General features: G+C 45.0%; 1 protein-coding gene across 7 annotated transcripts in view; it reads left to right on the forward strand.

Moving 5' to 3' along the window:
• The first annotated feature begins 4,056 nt into the window (after positions 1 to 4,056).
• The window catches only part of sec16a (SEC16 homolog A, endoplasmic reticulum export factor), a 69,052-nt gene continuing 48,176 nt past the window's right edge, over positions 4,057 to 24,932 (forward strand). For 4 of the 7 annotated variants that reach the window (XM_024381187.2, XM_024381191.2, XM_024381193.2 and 1 more), the window contains exons 1-4: positions 4,057 to 4,199; positions 6,229 to 9,765; positions 23,329 to 23,465; positions 23,780 to 23,868. In XM_024381187.2, coding sequence (XP_024236955.1) covers positions 6,304 to 9,765; positions 23,329 to 23,465; positions 23,780 to 23,868 — 3,688 coding nt within the window. In that variant the 5' untranslated portion in view covers positions 4,057 to 4,199; positions 6,229 to 6,303. Of the gene's footprint in view, positions 4,219 to 6,228; positions 9,766 to 23,328; positions 23,466 to 23,779; positions 23,869 to 24,932 lie in introns of all 7 variants that reach the window. The other 3 variants (XM_024381194.2, XM_024381188.2, XM_024381189.2) reach the window with 3 other exon arrangements.

Consider the following 24,932-nt stretch of genomic DNA (forward strand, 5'->3'; position numbering starts at 1 on the left):
TGGAACTGTTCACAGTGTACACAGCTCAACAACTAAAAGATGGAATCTATCTCAACATGGAGTTAGCGGGAAAACAGGTTAAAATGCAGCTGGACACCGGAGCGTCTGTATCTCTGGTTCCAGAGAGACTCTACAAAGAAAAACTGAAAGAGTGTCCTCTTCAGCCCGCGTCCATCCGCCTTTCTTCATACACTGGTGACACTATTCCTGTGTTAGGGCAGATCCAGGTACCAGTCCGGTATGAGGGAAAGGAGTGGGCGCTACCGCTTGTCATTGTTAAAGGAGAAAAATCAGCCTTGCTAGGCAGAAACTGGCTACAAAAGATCAAGTTGAACTGGGGAGAAATCTTCAGTCTCAGAAATGACAAACCAGTGAGTCAGGCTACACTCACTAACATGCTGGAGACGCACAAAGAACTTTTCAAAGATGGCTACGGTGAAATACAAGACTTCACAGCAAAAGTCAGAGTGCAAGAAGGAACCAAGCCTATCTTTCACAAACCACGTCCGGTTCCCTATGCTCTTAAGGAAGCAGTAGAGAAGGAATTGGAACGACCTACAGAAGAATAACATAATCACAAAAGTATCGAGGAGCGACTGGGCCGCTCCGATTGTTGTAGTCCCAAAGAAAGACAAGACCGTCAGAATGTGCGGTGACTACAAGGTCACAGTAAATCGCTGCATACTACCAGAGGAATATCCACTACCAAACGCTGAAGATCTGTTTGCCACTCTAGCTGGTGGGAAGGTTTTCAGTAAGCTGGACCTGGCATTCGCTTATCAGCAACTGAAGCTGGATCCGGAGTCAGAACAGTATCTGACCATCAATACACATAAGGGGCTATTCAGATTCAATCGCTTGGCCTATGGAATCTCGACAGCTCCAGCGATATTCCAACAAACAATGGATCAGATCTTGGACGGTATAGACCATGTTGTGTGCTTCATGGACAACATCCTCGTGTCAGCACCAACCATTGGAGAGCACCTTGTAGTGCTGGACAAAGTGATGTCAAGACTGGAGAAATACGGAGTGAGAATGAAACGCAGCAAGTGTGAGTTCCTCCAGGACTATCTCGGATACAAGATTGATGCACAAGGCCTGCACCCAACCAACAGCAAGGTGGAAGCAATCGTAAACGCTCCAGCACCCACAAATATCTCAGAGCTGAGGTCATTTTTGGGGCTCCTGAACTATTACGGAAAGTTTGTGGCAAACTTGTCCACATTGTTGCATCCGCTTCACCAACTGCTGCAGGCCGATACAAAGTGGAATTGGTCCCCACAATGCGAAGAAGCATTCAAGACTTGCAAACAGCGTCTGCTAAAGAGCAAGTGGCTTGCCCACTATAACACAGAGATGAAGCTGAGACTCGAGTGTGATGCATCTCCATACAGAGTAGGAGCCGTCATCTCACATGTTCTACCGTCAGGTGAAGAACACCCTATTGCATTTGCATCACGGACTCTGTCACCAAGTGAGAAAAATTACGCTCAAATTGAGAAGGAAGCCCTGAGCATAATATTCGGAGTGAAGAAGTTTCACAAATACCTGTACGGAAGGAAGTTCCAACTGCTGACAGATCACAAGCCTCTGTTGGCCATCCTTGGACCAAAATCAGCTATACCAACCCTTGCTGCACTTCGAATGCAACGTTGGGCTCTGATATTGTTAGCCTATGACTACGAGATTGAGTACAGACGATCCAGTGATCACGCAAATGCCGATGCACTATCAAGACTACCATGCAATAGTGACTCCGACAGTGAAGATGATAGAGCAGTCTTCCAGATCCCTCTCATTGATGAACTGCCCATATCTGCTTCTGACATAGCAGAGGAAACAAGGAAAGACCCAGTGCTTTCCAAAGTCTTGGACTTAACATTAGGCGGTTGGCCAACCTTCGTAAATGACGATAACCTTCGTCCATTCATCGACAAGAAAGACCAGTTGTCCACTGATCAAGGGTGTGTTCTGTGGGGATACCTCACAAATTCCAGAGGAGACTGCTATCTGACCTGCATGAGGGACATCCAGGGATCACTCGAATGAAAGCACTCGCTCGCAGTTATCTGTGGTGGCCTGGGCTGGATCAGGACATTCAACAGCATGTAGGCCACTGCTCACCTTGTGAAGCTGTTCGCAACAAGCCTGCTGCTGCACCTCTTCATCCATGGTCCTGGGCTGCTACACCTTGGGAACGCATCCATGTGGATTACGCCGAAATTGACAAGCAACATTTCCTTGTTGTCGTCGATGTCCATTCCAAGTGGATGGAAGTGTTCCCTACTCAACTGACCACAGCTGAGAAGACCATCAATCTTCTCAGACACCTGTTTGCATCCTTTGGACTAGTCAAGGAGCTCGTATCAGACAATGCCCCCCCCGTTCACGTCAAACGATTTTGAAATGTTTCTCAAGAACACTGGAGTAAGGCACATCCTGTCACCACCTTACCATCCGGCATCAAACGGAGCAGCGGAGATAGCCGTGCAAACCTTTAAGAAGGCCTGGACTAGACTCAAGGTTCAGTCTGTGCCCATCCACCAAAGGCTTCCCGGTTCCTGTTTACTTACCGTAACACCCAACACACAGTAACGGAATGTACACCAGCTGAACTGTTTCTGAAACGCCAACCACGTACCCGCCTGACATTGTTGAAACCAGACTTGTCAAGCACTGTGGCAAAGCACCAGCTACAGCAGAAGAAAGCTCATGACAGACACTCAAAGACTGTCAGAGAATTCAAAGAGGAAGAGAGGGTGATGGTACGTGATTTCAGACACCCCAAGCGCCTGTGGAACTCAGGTGTGATCTTGCAACGCAGAGGACCTTTGACTTACCAAGTCCAAATTGGTCATCGCCAGGTCAACGTTCATGTGGATCATCTGCTACGGTCCAACGCCCCAGCAGAGACACGCCGAGAGAACAAGAACAATAATGACCCCGAGGACTATTCTCCTGACTGTGGACGTACGGGAGATACAGAGCCTGACCTTCCACCCGAACCTGGCCCACCACAGGAAGCCCAGGAGGAGCGGAGATATCCTATTCGACAGCGAAGGGCACCTCAAAAGCTTGACCTGTGAGTTGAGCTGGTTAAGGAGGTAACGGACAGTAAAACAAACACTTTAATATGTCCTAGATAAAAGGAAAGAAAAAGGACATTACCTGGGTTAGTTATTAGGACACAAACTCCATCTTCGGAGCAGAATAATGGATTTGTGCTCTGAAAAGTCTGCTTCAACCCAGTAGTTGAAAAATGTTTAAGAATGCATTGTTCAGATATTGCATTAGTAGTTACCTAACATATTTACCTTGTTCTCTGGGAGTTAAACACTATGGGGGAGGAGTGTAGTATCTGGGATCTACATCTGTTTATATTAGTTACTGTGCTGTTACTAAGCAGTAATGCATTACGGCAGTGTTACGTTACTACACCTAATAGGAAATGCACATGCGCACTGGAATGCCGGGAACTGTAGAGCTCGAGGGGTTTGGACTAAACGAAAACTAACTGTACTCCCGTCTCCTGCCTGGTCATTTCTCCACAACACAAATATTACAATTTGAGCCCTTATTTTAAGTGTTTCTAAAAACCCCTACGGGAAAATGAATGGTGGAAAAACGTTTGGAACCATTTTCGCTTGACCACAAGGTTTTCATGAGTATTGTGACACCTCCACTGTGTGGGGCTCTATTGTCTTTCTGGGCCGGGCGTCAGTTAAACTGCAGTAACGAAGCAAGACTGTAGGATCAGTCGAAACCGTGATTCTAGACCGGAACCCTGGCCCCTTGAGGGAACCGTGTTTGTTATTATGTCGCATTCAAAACAACTGGAACTCCGAAAAATACAAGGTCAAATCATGACTTCAGCGATATTGAGGTCGGAGCTCTAGAAAGAGGCTCGAGTTCCCGAGTTGGAATTCCGACTTGAATGACCGTTCAAATCGAATTTTCCCAGTCGGAGCTCGTTTTATTCAGAGTTCCTAGTTGTTTTGAACGCACTGAAGTCGGAGATGTTTTAATTCCCAGTTGTTTTGAACGTGGCACAAGAGTGACGTTGCTGGTAGCATACACGTAGCCTAGTAGGATGTGTTCATTGAATATGGCGGCTGTGTTTCAGCCTCACTGTCCTGTACATTTGTAAGAACTTCCTATTTAATCCTTCATTTCATCTTTTATTTTATCGTGAAGAGGTAAGATAATGTGTTGTTCGTAAGTACAAATGGTCAGTATTTTGGTATTCAGAGTATTGTAGAAATAAATCGCTATTTAAGTACACGTTGGCTAGCTATACCTTACCTGTCAGTCATCAAGTATATCGTGAAGAGGCTAAAGCTAGCTATATCCGAAGTTCCTGATACCGGATTTGTAGCTAAATCTTGTAATAACAGCGTATTGATGATACACATCCAGTCCTGTAATATTTTGTATGTTATCAATACGTTTTGTGTCATCCATTTGATGTGCTGCTCTCTCAATCTGTGAACAAATGTTGGCTGCAATAAATCCGTTAACCAACGTTAGCTAAATTGGATAGCTAACGTTAGGTAGGTAGCTAGCGACTGTAGACGCCGATGTCCGGTAGCTGTACGGACTCTCAAAATTATTCACTCACGAAGTTGTGTTGTTAAATAGCTAACTAACATTGGACACGTTGTCTGAAGGATGTTACCTGGTTTGTCAAGGATAGGACAGTACTTTAGCTAACTAACTATATTTTATAGCAGTTAGCTTGTTATCTATTTCATAGTGGTAGCCTAGTTGGCTAGCTAGAAGGCAGCTCAGTTTGACGTTGACACTTAGCACAGGGTGTGTGCTAGCCGGGATCCTTGGGACGTCCCTACCCTGAAGTTGACATTTAAAATGGTAGGGACGTCCGAAGGATTCCGGATAGCACTGACGCGTAGCACAAAAGCTCTAGGTTCTTTTTCCGCTTTCATAACCTATTGCTAACATCGTTGTGCAATATTTATCTACGATGTCTCCAAATTGAAATTTGCCGTCTTGTCGTCCTTGATGTTTAATCCATGGAAGCGAGCAAGCTAGGATCCTACCTAGCTTTCATGATGAAACCCAGCGACTGGAACAAGCTATATAGCTACGATTGCCTTCTAGGTCGTGACAGCAGTGGCGCATACAAGGCGCAAAGTGGTCGTCTAACAAAAGCTAGCTAGATCTGGCCGATCAGAGTTCCGCTCGCTAATCCTCTGACATACTGACATTTCAGCTGCTTATGTCAGCAAACCCCTCGCCATGCTCCCTCAGTGACAAGTGTCATATTATGACAAACAGACATAGTGGCAGTAGATATCCCAACGCAACACGCTCCCCTCTCAGTAATGTTTGGAATATAAGGAGTCATGAGTGTTCTGAAATTCCCCCAGTATAGATCTGTGGAAAATCTCATTAATTCGGTATTATTTGCTCAAATGCATAGCTAACATGGCTCTGGATGTTGTAAAATGTGTATGCATTATTGCTTGTAGCGTAGCTTTATTTTCCTGTTGTGAAAATGACCATAACTCCAAAGTTCAATGTGAGATTAGCAGTCTTTATCTCTGCCACACCATTTGCTTTTGGATGTAGCACACTCACCACAAAAGCCTTTTAAATATGTTTGCCTTGAAGTCAAGCGGTTGTTGGAGATACATTTTCATCATTTAGCAGATGCTCTTATCCACAGCGACATACAAAAGTGAGTGAATACATTTTCATTACTTTTTTGCACTGGGGAATCGAACTCACAACCCTGGAATGGCAAGCGCCATGCTCCAACAACTGAGCTACTCGGTACAGTGAGATACCGCACATACACAACTTCACCGATACACAAATATCTTGGTCTGATTGTGTGGATAAGCGGGTGTAAAGGGTTTATCCTCCGTAAATCCTTAAGCTACTCAGGAATTTCTGCATTTCCTGTACACTAGCAGAAATATGGCCAAATTGCTAGACTGGACTTCAGGGTGCTGCAGAGAATCGGATGTAACAAATGCAATCCTGTTGGTCAAGGAAAGTGGGGTGCTTGTGTTCTGGAATTCAATGCTTTTGTTCTGGAGCTTCACAATCTTCTAGAATCTTTAGCCTGTTATCAGGCTTACATTAGAACTGCCACGCTGTAAAAGATGGTTAGGTACATAGCTTGGAGCAAATATAGGTGTGGTGGGTCAGTCCAACAAAAGCACAGTAATGACCCTACTGTTTTCTCTCTTCTCCCTACAGCCAAGTCTGAGCTCAACCTCTTTAGTGACGTCACTATCGAGTGGCCTGGTCCTTGGACCTGTCAGAACTGCAGCCATGCAGCCCCCTCCTCGGACCGGCCCCCCTGGTGCATCCGGCCCCCCTCCTGCCGGCGTTGGGCCCAATGCCTTCCGGAGGACAAGGCCCCACAAGCATACAGGAGCAGCGGTCATGGCGGGACTAACAGCCCAGCCCATGACAGACCCCTTTGCATTTGGCAGGCAAGCCCCTCCTCCTATGGCTACAGGTCACCTGCCGCCACCCAATAGCAGCCCTCTGCCTTTGCAAGCCCTGCCTCCCGGTATGTACCACCAGGCTGGCATGGGTCAGGGGCTGCACCAACCACAACCACTGGATAGTGCACAGGCTGGGGCTGTGCCCCTTGGCCCACCACCGCCCTCTACCCCTGGGGTAAGCATCTTAACCCCTCACGGTACTGCGTCCCCTGTCCCTTTCCCTGGGCAGCAACCTGGCCCGCCAGGCCATGCACCACCAAGTGCAGAGCAGGGCTATTTTAACTCTAGGGAGCCAGCACCCTCGATGACCCCAGGACACCTTCCCATGGCCTCAGCCCCTATGTCTGGCCAAGCGCCTTATGGTCAGGACCACGGAGGAGACCATCACCCTCAGGCGATGCCCTTTAAGCCTGTGCCTCCCGTTTTGTCTCAGTGGGTGCCCGACCATGGGAGCCGCCCCCCGTCGGTTCAGAACTATTTCCAACCCACTAGTGATCCTCTACCCCAGGTTTGTAATGCCCCTCCCCAGTCCCAAATATCTCCACACACACCCTTGCCCCACAACACCCCTCCAACACACCCCCAGCAGCAACACCAACCCCAACCACCACCTCAGCACCCAGACAGGCCAACTAGCTCCCAGTGGCCTGACCTGGCAGGTGCGAACACACCCCAGCAACACAACGCCCATTTTCAGGCTCAGACCTACTTCAGCCAGAGCTCAGACACCCTGGACTCCTGGTTCAACCAGCACCCCCAGGACCTGGTCTACCACCAGATGGGAGCTGGCCCTGGCCTGGCTCGGCCCGACTCAGCCAGAACTCACTATCGGCACGACTCGGCCGGGTCTCACCATGGATCCCACTATGGATCTTACCATGCATCAACCCCTGGCCCAGCGCCGGTCCCCTTCATCCCAGACGGCACCATCTCCATGTTTTTCAAAGGAAACGACGTGGAGAACGAGGAGACCCTCGCCGGAGAGGGAGCCAGAGCAGTGAATGGGCTCCAGGACTTCCAGCCCTCCCATAATCACCAGCAGATGTCATCCCCTCAACCCCAAGCCAACCCGGTGGTGGGTGCAGAGGCCACCCACAGTTACCGTGGGCCCCCCCCACAAGCTGGCCAATCATTAACCTACATGAACGATGGTAACTTTCCTGGAGCTGGCAAACCCATCCAGCAGAAACCTGCTGAGGCCCAGTTTGACCATGTGGAGAACCTGGAGTGTGTGCCCAACCAGGAGGTCCTACCCAGCGAGCCCCAGAGCAACCCTGCTGTAGCAGCCGCCCACGGGGGAGATTGCTACGAGGCAGGCCCCAATCTGGAGACCCCCGACTCTGTCCCCCGACCCATACGTTCTGCCAGCGTGTCCTCTAGCTACAGCAACTTGAGCCACGGCAGTGGCACAGTTCCACGCCGGCACCAAGGAGTGGTGGGCACCTTCATCCAGCAGGAGAGCCCTCGGCCCTCAGAGGACGCATTCTCCTCAGCTGCTGCTGGAGGCTACTTTGAGCAGATTGACACCTCTCCGGCCGGGGATATGGCTGTTGCTTACCAGAGCATCCCGGAGAGAATGTGCCACAGCCAACCCCCTACGCCCAGTCCTCCCAAACCCACCGGCATTTTCCAGGCTAGTGCCAACTCCTCCTTTGAGCCTGTGCGCTCACACAGTGTCGCAGTGCGCCCAGCGGAGGTGGACCGTGCCCGGATGGTGGCAGAGAGGGGCTCTGACTCTCTGCCTGGGAACCTGGAGCAGCCTCCAGACAACCTTGAGAATATCTACGGAGCAGCTACAGGGCACACTCAAGCTGGGGATGGAGCTGGGGCACCTCCTCTTGCATACCCTCTGAGTCACTCCCACTCCAGGCCCTCGTCCCGGGCTCATGTGGCCCACCGGCCCTGTGAGAGCCCTGCCACCACCCTGTGGGCCCAACATGACCCCGCTAGCCTGGGAACCAACATCCTGCTGGTCCCCGCTGCCCCTCCGGTCCTTGCCCCACTGCGAGAGCCCAGTGCCGAGGTCATCCAGCCCCCCGAGGATGGCTCTTTGGACCTTCAGCCCCCTCAACACGCCCCTCCGCCCTCCCAGCACCCCTCTGAGAACCTGGAGAACCCTCCTAAGGTGAGTGAGGGGGACACGTCTGACTCGCAGCCCAATCTGGGCTATGCCTCTCTCCTGGTGTCTGAATCGCTCCACCAGCCCGTGTTGATTGCCCCACCCACCTCCAATTACAGTGTGATTCCTCCCAGTAACCCTGCACTCGCAGCCAATCAGGTCAGCCCCAGGGAGGCCACAGTACCTGTGAGGCCACCCTCGCAGGCTCAAGGGGCCAGTGCCGCACAGCCCGGTCCTCCCTTGCTCTCCAATCAGAACCCATTATTTGCCCCTACACCAATGAGCTTCAGCGTCGCCTCTAGTCAGAGCCCTCTCAATCTTGTTCGGGATGACAGGGAAGGGGTTAAACCAGAGATCACGCCCCCACCATCCCAGTCCCAGCCTGCTCGCTCCCCTCTCTCAAAGGTCCAATCAACGTGCAGAAACAACCATTCTTCTCTACCTGTTAATTTGCAGGCTCCTCTTCCTGCTGCTCCTGGTGCCGCCAATTATAATCAGCTCTCAAATTACGAGCTGCTTGATTTTTCTATGCACCAATCTCAGATCCCAAACCAAGCCGCAGGGCTGCCACCTCTCTCCCTCCAGCAGGGCCTGCCCCTCGCGAGTAACGCTCCTGGGTTTTACCTGCAGGTCACCAAAGATGCTCAGCAGGTGAGTAGAGGCAATGGGGACGCCTCCACAGCACAGATGCCTGCCGATCCCATGCCCCCCCCAGTGGCCCCAAACACCCAACAACCACCCTCTGAGCCACCCATGGTACCCCAGCCACAGCCTGGGCACCAAGGCCAAGGAGATGACCCTGCAGCCCCTCTCAGTGGAGCACCACCACCGCAAGGGCAGTACCCAACCCCAATGCAGGGTCCTGCCACAGGGAATGCACCCACCCCCTCTGCGGCTTACCCTGGACCTCGGGGACATGTGCCTCTAGCCAATCCCCATCCACCAGGAACCGGGGTTCCTTCAGCCCAGCCAGCCCCTACAGACCCACCGCGACCTCCCTCGTCTCTGGGAAGCCAGCTGGGGTACGGCCCACCTCCCCCAGGGCAGGTGTATGGGGGATACTACGGAGGTGCCTACCCGGAGTACCCAGATGGCAGAGGATCATATCTTCCTGCTCAGTACCCACCCGCACCTGTGGATCCCAGAGCACAGCAGTATTATCAGGTACACATACTCACAAGTCAATCAGTGTTGCTTGCAGCAGGTTATATGTTGAATCACAGGTCTAAGATATCTGGTTCTCTTGAGACCGTATATTTCACGAACTATTGTGGAGTGACGCTACAGTATTTGTACGGTTTAATTTGCCTGTGGGATGTAATGGAGTTTAGGGCGGGGGAGTACTCTGTAGGCCTGGGTGATATAGCCTAAAAATCATATCTTTTTTCCCCAAATTTTATGAGCGATTCACAATATATCTACATTTTTCGTTTTCTCTAAATAAGATTTCTTGCACAAATAAACGTTAAGTACACTGCATTTCAACCAGTCAGGAGTAATCTAATGAATTCAGGGTGTGTGAAATTATACCTAGGCTAAATATAAGCCTACCACAACATTGAGACCCACTAATCATTATATTATTTTATCTAAATAGTTTAATCACTTATGTCTTTCAAACTTTCTGTTACAAGTTTAACCAGAACCATGCACATTCACTAGTAATGTTAACTTCTCGGATGTAACATATCATATGCTGTAGATCTATAGAGATGAGATGATGACTTGGAATAAAATAATAGTCATCAAATAACAAATAAAATGTACACAACTGAATTATTTTATTAAAGTAATGTGAATTAATTATGGTAAATAAGTGATAAGCGGTAATGGCACTTTTATTCATTATTTTATTCTGTTACAGCATTCAACCCACATAATGCATAGTGCATTTAATGTTCAATTTTATCGAAATTGAAAATGTTATTTTTTTAAATAATCGAACCGAAACCGAACCTACCTCAAAAAGAACTAATCGCTCAGCACTAATATTTACAAAAGGAATACTTTTGCCAAATTGGATTTTCTGAACATTCTCACCAAGTTCCTCCATTAGGCAAACCATTAACAGGATTACATTGCCTATTGTGTAATAAAGATAACCTTTGACATTGAACAGCTACAGTGCTGCTCTTTGTGTACACCCATTTAGCATCGTTCATACCGTCTAGTCTAAAGCCTTAGACCCACCCATCTCTTAAAGAATTCACATTGTAAGTACTTAAAAAACAAAAGATTTCAACATTAAAATATTTTATTAACTAAAGGTAGTAGCCTACAATTAGGAAAAACACAATGGCTTAGGTAAAAACACTACCTAAGCCTGTATCATAGAATTATTTGAGTGACTTTGGTTCAGGTGATGATATGAGCAAAGGAATCTAGCCTGAGAGCATATTTCTGTCCAGCCCTTTAGAGCAGGACATGTAAAGTCCTGATCTTCTCAAAAATATACTGAACAAAAATAGTGCATTTGGAAAGTACTCAGTACTTTTAACACAATTTGTTACATTGCAGCCTTATTCTAAACTTTATTAAATCATGTTTTTCCTAATTAATCTACACCCAATACCCCATAATGACAAAGCAAAAACAGGTTTTTAAAAATGTTTGCAAATGAATAAACAAATGTACCTGAAAACATTTACATAATTATTCAGACACTTTACACAGTACTTTGTTGAAGCACCTTTGGCAGCGATTATAGCCTCGAGTCTTCTTGGGTATGACGCTACAAGCTTGGCACACCTGTATTTGGGGCGTTACCCATTCTTATCTGCATATCCTCTCAAGCTCTGTCAGGTTGGCTGGGGACCGTTGATGCACAGCTATTTTCAGGTCTCTCCAGAGATGTTCGATGGAGTCCTGGCTCTGGCTGGTACCACTCAAGGACATTGAGACCTGTTCCGAAACCACTCCTGCATTGTCTTGGCTGTGTGCTTAAGGTCGTTGTCCTGTTGGTAGGTGAACCTTCGCCCCAGTTTGAGGTCCTGAGCTCTAAGGAGCAGGTTTTTATCAAGGATCTATCTTACCTTTGATCCGTTCATCTTTTCCTTGATCCTGACTACTCTCCCAGTCCCTGCCGCTGAAAAACATCCCCACATCATGATGCCGTCACCACTATGCTTCAGCGTAGGGATGGTGCCAGGTTTCCTCCATTCGTGACGCTTGGCATTCAGGCCAAGGAGTTAAATCTTATTTTCATCAGACCAGACAATATTGTTTCTCATGGTCTGAGAGTTCTTCAGGTGCCTTTTGGCAAACTCCAAGCAGGCTGTTATGTGCCTTTTACTGAGGAGTGGCTTTCGTCTGGCCACTTTACCATAAAAGCCTGATTGGTGGAGTGCTGCAGAGATGTTTGTCCTTCTGGAAGGTTCTCCCATCTCCACAGAGCAACTCTGGAGCTCTGTCAAAGTGACCATCAGGTTCTTGGTCACCTCCCTGACCGAGGCCCTTCTCCCCGATTGCTCAGTTTGGCCGGGCAGCCAGCTCTAGGAAGAGTTTTGGTGGTTCCAAGCTTCTTCCATTTAAGAATGATGGAGGCCACTGTTCTTGGGGGCCTTCTATACTGAAGAAATGTTTTGGTACCCTTCCCCAGAGCTGTGCCTCGACACAATCCTGTCTCAGATCTCTACAGACAATTCCTTTGAACTCATGGCCTGGTTTTTGCTCTGACATGAACTGTGGGATATATATAACACACACACACACACATACAGAGGTGTGTGCCTTTCCAAATCATGTCCAGTCAATTAAATTTACCACAGGTGGACTTCAATCAAATTGTAGAAACATCAGGGATGATCAATGGGAAAATTGAACTCAATTTTGAGTGTCATTGCAAAGGGTCTGAAAAATACTTCTGTAAATAAGATATTTCTGTTTTTATTGTGAATGCATATACAAAAAATTCTAAAATCCTGTTTTTGCTTTGTCATGAAATAAATATTAGTATAAGGCTGTAATGTAACAATGTGGAAAAAGTCAAGGGGTCTGAATACTTTTCAAATGCACTGTATCAACACAACAGGAAATGGTTTGATCTCACGTTTCATGAGCTGAAAGAAAAGATCACAGAAATGTTCTGTATGCACAAAAGCTTATTTCTCTCAAATGATGTGCACAAATTTGTTTACATCCTTGTTAGTGAGCATTTCTCCTTTGCCAAGACAATCCTTCCATGCATGCTTCAGTTTTGCTTGCCTCGAAGCGAGCATAAAGTAATTTAGCTCGTCTGGTTTGCTCGTGTCACTGGGCAGCTCGCGGTGGTGCTTCGTGGTGGTGCTTTTGTAGTCTAATAGTTTGCAAGCCCTGCCACATTCAACCTGCCTCGGTGCCTGTGTAGTACAATTAAATTTTAGTCCTCAATTTTAGTCCTGTATTGATGCTTTGCCTGTTTGTTGGAGGGTGTAGCGGGATTTCTTATAAGCTTCCGGGTTAGAGTCCCGCTGCTTGGAAGAGGCAGCTGTACCCTTTACCTCAGTGTGGATGTTGCCTGTAATCCAGTTGGTTGGGGGTATGTACGTGTGGTCACTGTGGGAACAACGTTATCAATGCACTTATTGATGAAGCCAGTGACTGATGTGGTGTACTTCTCAATGCCATTGGAGGATTCCCGGAACATATTCCAGTCTGTGGTAACAAAACAGTCCTGTAGCTTAGCATCTGCATCATCTGACCACTTCCTTATTGAGTGAGCCACTGGTGCTTCCTGCTTTAGTTTTTGCTTCTAAGTGGGAATCAGGAGGATAGAATTATGGTCAGATTTGCCAAATGGAGAGTGAGGGAGAGCTTTGTATGCGTCTCTGTTTGTGGCATAAAGGTGGTTTAGAGTTGTTGTTTTTTTTTCCCCCTCTGGTTGCACATTTTAACATGCTGGTAGAAGGTAAAACGGATTTAAGTTTCCCTGCATTAAAGTCCCCAGCCACTAGGATCGCCACCTGGATGAGTTTTTTTCCTGTTTACTTATGGTCTTATACAGCTCATTGAGTGTGGTCTTAGTGCCAGCATCAGTTTATGGTGGTTAATAGACAGCTACGAAAAATATAGTTTAAAAACTGTCTAGGTAAATAGTGTGGTCTACAACTTATCATGAGATACTCTACCTCAGGCGAGCAAAACCTTGAGACTTCCTTAATATTAGACTTTGTGCACAGACCACCATCCCTGGTCTTACCGGAGGCAACTGTTCTATCTTGCTGATGCAGCGTAAACCCCGCCACCTGTATGTTATCCATGTCGTTGTTCAGCCACGACTTGATGAAACATAAGATATTACAGTTTTGAATGTCCCGTTGGTAAGATATTCGTGGACGTAACTCATCTATTTTGTTGGCTAATAGGACTGATGGTAGAGGCAGATTACCCACTCGCCGTCAGATCCTTACAAGGCACCCCGAAACTACGTCCCTGATATGTCTCTTTCTCATGCGAATGACGGGGATTTGGGCCTTGTCGGATGTCTGAAGTAAATATTTCGCATCCGACTTGTTAAAGAAAAAAATCTTTGTCCAGTACGTGAGTAATCGCTGCCCTGATATCCAGAAGCACTTTTAGGTCATATGAGACTGTGGCAGAAACATTACAAAATAAGTTACAAATAATGCGAAAAAAACACACACAATAGCACAGTTGGTTAGGAGTCTGTAAAACGGCAGCCATCTCAACCGGCGCCATGTCATACCAGGAAGATGATAAAACTGTAGGTTTGCACAACCAAAGAATTTCTGCACAAACTGTCAGGAATTGTCTCAGGGAAGCTCATCTGCATGCTCATTGTCCTCACCAGGGTCTTAACCTGACTGCAGTTTGGCGTCATAACTGACTTCAGTGGGCAAATGCTCACCTTCGATGACCACAGGCATGCTAGAGAAGTGTGCTCTTCCCAGTTTCAACTGTACTGGACAGATTGCAGGCGTTGTTGTCCAGCGGTTTGCTGATGTCAACGCTTTGAACAGAGTGCCCCATGGTGGCTGTGGGGTTATGGTATGGGCAGGCATAACCTATGGACAATGTACACCATTGCATTTTATCGATCTCCATTTGAATGCACAGAGTGCACTCCGTGACGAGATCCTAAGGCCCGTTGTCATGCCATTTATCCGCTGCCATAACCTCATGTTTCAGCATGATAATGCCTGGCCCCATGTCTCAAGATTCTTGACACAAATCCTGGAAGCTGAAAATGTCCAGGTCTTCCATGGCCTGCATACTCACCTGACGTCACCCATTAAGCAGGTTTGGGATGCTCTGGCACAACCTGTACGACAGCGCGTTCCAGTTCCCACCAATATCCAGCAGGCTACAGACAATATAAGCTGTAAAGGATGAAATCAAACAAAAATAGACCAAGTATTGAAACTTTGCATGACAAAATAACATTTATTGACCCCCAACTTCAAGCAATAAGCTAAAAGTACAAAGAAAAAATACCTGTAATGTTTCTTGTTCTCCCTCGCTCATCTCCTACTTGTGGTGACAGCAGGTTTATGCTGAAAGACAAATTCCAGAAAAATAGGTTAAAACACAAATTAATTAATCCCCTATAGCTTGTTGTTGACTGGTACAGCTGTACTAAAATGCCCTTTACACACCAGTGGAGGTTAGTATGAGGCGCTATACGAGGAAGGGCTCATTGTAACGTCTGGAATGGAATAAACGGAACAGAGGAAAAAAGTGGTTTCCATGTGTTTGACAACGTTCCTTTTTTTCCATTCCTGACAATTTCATTGAGTCCGTCCTCTTATACCTCCTCCCACCGGCCTCCTCTGGTACACACTCAACCTGCTTCCAACCAAACAACCATCTATACTGAACAAAAATATAAACTCAACAATTTCAAAGATTTTACAGAGTTACAGTTCATATAAGGAAATCAGTCAATTTAAATAAATAAATTAGGCCCTAATCTATGGGGCGCAGCCATTATAACATGCATGAAAATGACACATATATAGATGTTGCCAAAAAAATTATTGCTAAATGTTGAATTAATATGGAAATGACTAAAAGTAACTCCACTACAGAATAACTGTTATTCTTGGGAGGGGATAGGCCCACCCACCTGGGAGCCAGGCCCACCCGTTTGGAAGCCGGAACCAGGCCCAGCCAATCAGAATGAGTTTTTTCCCCACTAAAGGGCTTTATTACAGATATAAATTCTCCTCCAATTACAGTAGCTCTCAAGATGTGGAGGTCCTGGGCTGGCTTTACATGTGGTCTGTGGTTGTGAGGCCGGTTGAACATACTGCCAAATTCTCAAAAACAATGTTGGAGGCGGCTTATAGTTGAATGTTAATTTCTCTACAATCTGGCAACCGCTCTGGTGGACATGCCTGCAGTCAGCATGCCAATCTGTGGCGTTGTGTGACAAAACTACACATTTTAGAGTGGCTTTTTATTGTCCGCAGCCCAATGTGCACCTGTGTAATGATCATGCTGATCATGCTGTTTAATCAGCTTCTTGTCAGGTGGATGGATTATCTTGGCAAAGGAGAAATGCGCACTAACAGGGATGTAAACAAGTTTGTGCACTATATGAGAGAGCTTTTTGTGCATATGGAACATTTCTGGATCCTTTTATTTCAGCTCATGAAACATGGAACCAACACTACATGATGCGTTTTATATTTTTGTTCAGTATATATTTAGCTTCATATTTACTAGCTGGCTAGATGTAAATGGTTTTCAGCTAGCTAGCCAGCTAATTGAATGTGCAAAAAAAACAAGCCTAGCTGGCATACATACGCAGCACATGAGTTTAAAGTTTTGGGAAGATCATTTTCACCAAAATGCACCTTTTTATAGTAAAAGCATTACATGCAAAATCACATTTGTGGTCACTTTTTTGAGAATGTCCCGGACTATGTTTGGAAGATTTATTTCTTGCACAGAATAGAATGTCAACTTTTGTACTATGGGGAATATTAGGTTGACATAGGCTACTGCTTTTGCTGTTTGTTAGGCTAGCTAGCTAACAATACAAAAAAAGTAAATGTGAACAGTTCTAATATCTTCAGTATACGCCTCGGAATTGGATTAGGACACGTGTAGTTGCGTCCCCGATGTGTCTTAACTTGTAGCCTGGGAAAAAGACCGGATCACGTGACTTAGAACCATGTGAGTGAGAGGTGCTTTGGCATGCAGCGGGGAGAAGGGAATTATAATTATTATATGCAGCCCAAGGGCACAACTGCAAAAAACATGGATTCTTTAGGGGTTTATGGCCACACAAAGGGGATGCAGCTTGGAAATTTGAGCCATTATCAAGTGCTTGTCAATTGTGAGTGAGAGATATAGCCCAACATTTGTATCACAACTACAGTTACATAAATGACTCTAAATTAAGCAAATAAGAGTCACTGTTTCTTTGTTAACCACTCAACACAGAATAGCCGCATGTCCGCACTCCCTCAAATCGTTTGTAGAAAATATCCTTTCTATTTTATTCAGCTGGGTTATATTCTTCATATTATAAAATAGTATAAAATAATGCCACGTAATTCTAAGAAAATCTTGTCTGCTAAATGAACTAGTGTAACCCACAGCCATATGGCATAGTCATATCAGGGCCTAATATAAGGACAACGCAGAGTATGCTATTCTGTTCTTCTGAAATAGACTACATTTTCTTCATATCATGTTTCTTCAGACCTATCTAAAATAAATCATGGAATTATTGTGATGGTGTAGGCTATATTGCATGGTTTTATTAGACTTTTTAGAATGTAGATGTTCCAAAGGTCTGCATCAGTGGCTTGTAGGGAAGTGTGGAAGCCAGGAGATGCAAAATGTGTTTAATTATCGATCAATTACTGTGAGACAGGCAGTTATTTGCTAGACAATCACCGGCTGACACAATTTCAACCCCACTCCATCACACTCCCTCCATGCTTCATGATGTGGACAACACATGTGGAGATAATCCGTTCACCTACTCTGCATCTCATAAAGACCAAAAAATCTCACATTTGGACTCATCAGACCAAAGGAAAGATTTCCACTGGTCTAATGTCCATTGCTTGTGTTTTTTTGCCAAAGCAAGTCTCTTCTTATTGGTGTCCTTTAGTAATGGTTTCTTTGCAGAAATTTGATCATGAAGGCCTGATTCACGTCGTCTCCTCTGAACAGTTGATGTTTGAGATGTGTCTGTTACTTAAACTCTGTGAAGCATTTATTTGTGCTGCATTCTGAGGTGCAGTTAATTCTCATCCTCAGCAGCACAGGTAACTCTGGGTCTTCCATTCCTGTGTCGGACCTCATGAGAGCCAGTTTCATCATACAGTGGTCCCTTCTTTAAACGTTGCGAGCTTACACCGCGGGAATTAGAGGTACCCAGCATCAGGGCTTCATTGCTCCAGACCACCGCAGGGGGGAGTTAGAGCACTCATTATGCATTTGGGTCCCAAGGTTTTTATATAACCAATCATATTGAGTGGTTCCAATGACGATTTTGACGCGAGCCACCTGTCCCTGGTGACTTTCTTCAGCGAAGAGGGCTGACAAAACATGGTGAACGCTAAGTTAAGTAATTATAACGTCATAACGAGTCAAGAAAAACATTTCCAGTTGAAAGGAATATGTTACAGACAAACGATTGTGCATATTTTGTTGTCATCAAGTTCATTTATGAAAATTGGTATTTAGCAAGTTTTTTTTTTTTTTCCAGTCATATCCAATACCAGGTGTATCAAACTCCATTCTTTGAATGATGCTGTGTCTGCATGTATGTATTACAATTGTACACTTCAACAGTGTTTACCACTCCTGCTCCTGGGACATCAATGATTACACATTGTAACTATGCAAAAGATGGAACATGATTTAAGTAAAGGCTGATTCATATATACATATTGTAATTCATATATACAGAATAAAAAACAGTAGCCACTCAGGTGGAGAATGACACGTGGAAGAGAGCAGGAACGAGATGGGAGTAACAATCTAGGCTATTTGCTCTGAGACCGGCATAATATTGTAATGAAACAAGCAGGGAGCAGGTTTCGAGCCCTCAACATTCCAGCCCGAAGTCCAGCATGCTATCGACTGTGCCCAAATGTATTAATTGGGGTTGAGGCCGATTGTGGCTAAAAACACTTTATCAATTGGAATATTTAACATGTGGAAAGGGATTTTTTAAAATTATTATTAGTTTTTCACAAGCGTAGCAGGATGAGCTATTAGTTGAATAGACTATTCAACTTTAACTAAATAATTGTCTCATAGCCGAGCTAGGTGTGTGTGACCCCCCCCCAAGACAACGAGGGCGTAATTGTAGTCTATTTCTTTGGAGCCAAAACCTAAATAAAGTAACTAAGTCTACCTCAGCCAGCTATGAGGCTTAACAGTAGGATTAGGGAGTAGGATTTTTTTATTTTTTATTAGACCGACTTACAATTGCAACCGGTCTCCCGTCCGCATGGCACAGGGATTCTTTATCTAAATAGCCCAGTACTGTACTGCCGACCGTCACGTTGTACAGCGCCATATTTTCCGTTCCATCCTAACAGAAACCCAGAGGGTTTCAAATTAATTAAGCAAGTACCAGTCAAGTTTGGACACACCTACTCATTCCAGGATTTTTCTATATTTGTACTATTTTCTACATTGTAGAATAATACTGTAGCAGGTGTAGCCATCATGTAAATGTTTTCTATTAGCAGGACAATAGACCATGACCCGGCTACTGTTGTGAAAATTCCTCAACTTTCAATGTTTTCGATGCTTATGTACTCTAAATTATTACATTTCTAACTCAAAACAGCAGTACAGTATTTATTCATCATCTTTATGCTTTTGTTAATAAAATTATGAGAAAAGACATTCAAATGCAAATGTTTATATTAACTAGATTTTAGTCACTTTTCCACCCAGCTCCACGACCACAGATAAAACCTTGCTGAGATTATCAATGTATTAGTTACGTTGTTGTATCGTCAATTTCTCTAGCCAAAACATCTTGATGGCCTTGACTAGTACATCTTTGCCTGTCGGCTTGGCACAGTTATGGATGAATGTTTTCAGTTGATGCCAAACAAGTTCTATCGGGTTTAAATCAGGAGACCTACGTGTAGCTATTTCCTCCAAGGCAATCAAACAAGCTAAGCGTCAGTAGAGACAAAGTAGAGTCGCAATTCAACGGCTCACACGACTTTTATGTGGCAGGGTCTACAATCACAGACTACAAAAAGAAAACCAGACCCGTCGCAGACCCCGATGTCTGGGAGCAAGTCAAACTTAACAACTTCTTTCCTCGCTTTGAGGACAATAGTGCCACCAACATGGCCCGCTACCAAAACCTGCAGGCTATCCTTCACCGCAGCCAACGTGAGTAAAACATTTAAACGTGTTAACCCTCGCAAGGCTTCCGGCCCAGACGGCATCCCGAGCCGCGTCCTCAGAGCATGCGCAGATCAGCTGGCTGGTGTGTTTATGGGCATATTCAATCAATCCCTGTCCCAGTCTGCTGTTCCCACATGCTTCAAGAGGGCCACCATTGTTCCTGTTCCCAATAATGCAAAGTTGTAACTGAACTAAATGACTATCGCCCCGCAGCACTCACTTCTGTCATCATGAAGTACTTTGAGAGACTATTCAAGGATCATCTCACCTCCACCCTAGACCCACTCCAATTTGCTTACCATCACAATAGGTCCACAGACGACGCAATCACACTGCCCTAACCCATCTGGACAAGAGGAAACTGTGCAACTGGATCCTGGACTTTCTGACGGGACGCCCCCAAGGTGGTGAGGGTAGGCAACATCTCCACCCCGCTGATCCTCAACACTGGGGCCCCACAAGGGTGCGTTCTCAGCCCTCTCCTGTACTCCTTTTTCACCCATGACTGCATGGCCAAGCACACCTCCAACTCAATCATCAAGTTTGCAAACGACACAACAGTGGTAGGCTTGATTACTAACAACGACGAGACGGCCTACAGGGAGGAGGTGAGGGCCCTCGGAGTGTGGTGTCAGGAAAATAACCTCACACTCAATGTCAACAAAACTAAGGAGATGATTGTGAACTTCAGGAAACAGCAGAGGGAGCACCCCCCTATCCACATCGATGGGACAGTAGTGGAGAGTGTAGTAAGTTTTAAGTTCCTCGGCGTACACATCACAGACAAACTGAATTGGTCCACCCACACAGACAGCATGGTGAAGAAGGCGCAACAGCACCTCTTCAACCTCAGGAGGCTGAAGAAATTTGGCTTGTCACCAAAAACACACACAAACTTTTACAGATGCACAATCTAGGGCATCCTGCCGGGCTGTATCACCACCTGGTACGGCAACTGCACAACCGTAAGGCTCTCCAGAGGGTAGTGAGGTCTGCACAACGCATCACCAGGGGCAAACTACTTGCCCTCCAGGACACCTACACCACCCGATGTCACAGGAAGGCCAAAAAGATCATCAAGGACAACAACCACCCGAGCCACTACCTGTTCACCACGCTATCATCCAGAAGGCGAGGTCAGTACAGGTGCAACAAAGCTGGGACCGAGAGACCGAAAAACAGCTTCTATCTCAGACTGTTAAACTGCCATCACTAACATTGGGTGGCTGCTGCCAACACACTGACTCAAATCTCTAGCCACTTTAACAATTAAATATTGGATGTAAATGTATCACTAGTCACTTTAAACAATGCCACTTTATATAATGTTTACATACAAGATGAGTAAAGTAGGGTATAAACTGTACTCTATACCATCTACTGCATCTTGCCTATGTCGTTCGGCCATCGCTCGCTCATCCATATATTTATATGTACATATTCTTATTCATTCCTTTACACGTGTGTGTGTGTGTATAAGGTAGTTGTTGTGAAATTGCTAGATATTGCTGCATGGTTGGAACTAGAAGCACAAGCATTTCGCTACACTCGCATTAAAATCTGCTAACCATGTCTAATTTAAAATTAGATTTGATTTAGATTTTTTTATATATAGTGTAGGCCTACCGAAGGTGTTGTAGGTCTTATTTATTTTTATTTAACCTTTATTTTACTACATAAAGGTCTACTTACTCTGCTGGCGTCTTGACCCAGTTTATGTCCTCATTTGCAATGCAAACCTGGGCAGCAGTATGTTTTGGGTCTTTGTCTGCATTTGGAGAAGAAAGAAAAATACATTTATCCTATAACAGCCAAAATTAATAAATAATTCTAAATAACTAACGGGCTTTATTTACAAATTAGTGAGTGTCTCACCCCATGTTCAATAATTGCCTTTTTCTCACTCTAGGTTAAATGAAAACGAAATCTCCAAAATGTTGTTACTTTTTAAACAAAGCCATTTACTATTAATTCATTTAGAATTATATAAATGCCCCTTAGGATCTGTGAGAATATCTGAGAATATCTAATGAAAAATGCACCTTAGATATTTATTTAGAGGCCTCCAATCCTCTAAATGTATTTGTTTTTTATATATAAGTTAGGCCTACCATAGGCGAAAGGAGTCTCACTAGTGTTGAGTAATGTGCTGTTCAAAATGGTGTAGATCTTATTTATTTATAGAGCATATTGAAGTTAGAAGCAAAATCTTCCATTTCAGCACCGTTTCGCACTGCTCTGAGGCAAGCATGGGGACTGGTCTTGATAAATCAATTGTTTTTTATTTTCACTTCATCTCTGGTTGGGTATTAGACAAGAATTAGAAAATTAGGGTGCAGAAATGTTATGCTCTTAGTGTAACCTTTATTTAACTAGGCAAGTCGGTTATGAACAAATTCTTATTTACAAGGACAGCCTACTCCTTCCTCCTGTTATACTAATTTCTTAATCAATCTCATATACTATGTTATTACAATAAAGGTTTTAAATTCTATGTGAATTCCAATACGGAAGACTATCAAATGCTTCTCAAAGATGTCATCTGGTGGTCAAACTAGCAATAACTTGCATTAACAGAAAAAAAGGCTGACAAATAGAAAACGTGCCACAGAATGCTACAGCAGCCCTCAAGGTGTGCCATAGTATGACACAACTTTTAAAGGAGGAACCACTGTAGCACTTGATGGTTTTTGCGACTGCACTTGAAGAAACTTTCAAAGTTATTCATTTTCCGTGTTGACTGACCTTCATGTCTTAAGGTAATGATTGACTGTAGTATCTATTTGCTTATTTGAGCTTTTTCTTGTCATAATATGGACTTGGTCTTTTACCAAATAGGGTGATCTTCTGTATACAGTACCACCCCTACCTTGTATACCAACCCTAACTTGTCACAAACCAACTGATTGGCTCAAACACATTAAGAAGGAAAGAAATTCCACAAATTAACTTTTAACAAGGCACACCTGTTAATTGAAATGCATTCCAGGTGACTACCTCATGAAGCTGGTTGAGAAAATGCCAGGAGTGTGCGAAGCTGTCATCAAGGCAAAGGGTGGCTACTTGAAGAATCTCAAATATAAAATCTATTTTGATTTGTTTAACACTTTTTTTTGATGACTACATGATTCCATATGTGTTATTTCATAGTTTTGATGTCTTCACTATTATTCTACAATGTAGAAAATAGTTTTTTTTTAATGGAATGAGGATGTGTGTCTAAACTTGTGATTGGTACTGTACATTCAAATGAATTTGAGATAGGGATGGGCATCAACGTACTCAGATCCTGTATTTCTCACACAGGTGCTTGGTAAAACAAGACAGCCATGCTCCCATGTGTATGTCCTTCCACATTCCAATTTGACCATGTTTTTTGTCCCTCAGGATGACCCATACATGATAGCGGACCCTCGCTATGGCAGATATGAAGGAGCCAACCCGGCCTACCCCCCATACAGAGAGCCCCAGCCAGAGAGACCCAGCTCCAGAACCAGCCAGTACTCAGACAGACCCTCCTCCAGGTACTAGTGTAATTCTCCACTGACCAGTAACAGTACCCTATTACCAATGCAAACTGTGGAGAAGTGTGTGCATGCGTGTTACAGCTGTACTGTTTACGTGGGTGTGTTGGATGGTAAAAATTCCCACGCACCTCCATTGACAGTTTGGGACTGGAAAAGCCTTTGTTTGTGTGTGTAGTTGCTTTAGGGCCTAACGTTTAGGTAAGTACCACCTGTAACTGTCAGTTAGTTGAAGAACCTATCGTCTGACCTTTTTGACCACCCCTCCGTGAGCTTTTGGACACTCAATCCTCCCTGTTTTCTGCATATCCCAGGCAAGGTTTCCCCCCCGAAGAATATCAGAGAGCTAACCGAAGTGCTTATGATGACTACTATGCAGAGTATTACAAAAACCAGTACGGAGGTAAGAGGAACAGTACCAACCACCAATGGCTTAGTTACATTGCGATAACTATGGTAGAAAGTTAGGTAAAACTTACAAAACCTACAATTATTACTATACATAGAAATGTACATTTGGTTATTCCTAACTTACACTGAGTGTACAAAACATTAAACACCTTTGTAATATTGAGTTCCACCCCATCCTGTTGCCCTCAGAACAGCCTCAATTTGTCAGGGCATGGACCTACAGTGCATTCGGAAAGTATTTTAACCTCTTGACTTTTTCCACATTTTGTTACGTTACATTCTTATTCTAAAATGTATTATTGTTTTTTCCCCCTCATCAATCGACACACACTACCCCAATATGACGAAGCAAAAACAGGTTGTTTTTTCCCCTCATCAATCGACACACACTACCCCATTATGACGAAGCAAAAACAGGTTGTTTTTTGCAAATGTATTTTTTTATTTTCATAAGAAGCTTTAATATAATTTTTAAAAATTACTTTTTCCCCCCAATTTCGTGGTATCCAATTGGTAGTTACAGCCTTGTCTCATCGCTGCCACTGCCACACGGACTCGGGAGAGGCTGACGGTCGAGAGCTGGGCGTCCTCCGGAACACAAGCCAGCTAGCACTGTGATGCAGTGCCTTAGATCACTTGGGGGCCCTGAAATATTACATTTACATATGTATTCAGACCCTTTACTCAGTACTTTGTTGAAGCACCTTTTGCAGCGATTAGAGCGTTGAGTCTTCTTCGGTATGACGCTACAAGCTTGGCACACCTGTATTGGGGGAGTTTCTCCCATTCTTCTCAAGCTCTGTCAGGTTGGAGGGGGAGCGTCGCTGCACAGCTATTTTCAGGTCTCCAGAGATGTTTGAATTTCGGGCTCTGCCTGGGCCACTCAAGGACATTCAGAGACTCCCGAAACCATTCCTGTGTTGTCTTGGCTGTGTGCTTAGGGTTGTTGTCCTGTTGGAAGGTGAACCTTTTCCCCAGTCTGAGGTCCTGAGCGCTTTAGAGCTCAGGACTAGTCTGGCAGACTGCAGACTGGCAGTCTGCAGCTGAAAAATATCC

Source organism: Oncorhynchus tshawytscha, linkage group LG20 (genome assembly GCF_018296145.1).
Source record: "Oncorhynchus tshawytscha isolate Ot180627B linkage group LG20, Otsh_v2.0, whole genome shotgun sequence".
Classification (NCBI taxonomy): Eukaryota; Metazoa; Chordata; class Actinopteri; order Salmoniformes; family Salmonidae; genus Oncorhynchus; species Oncorhynchus tshawytscha.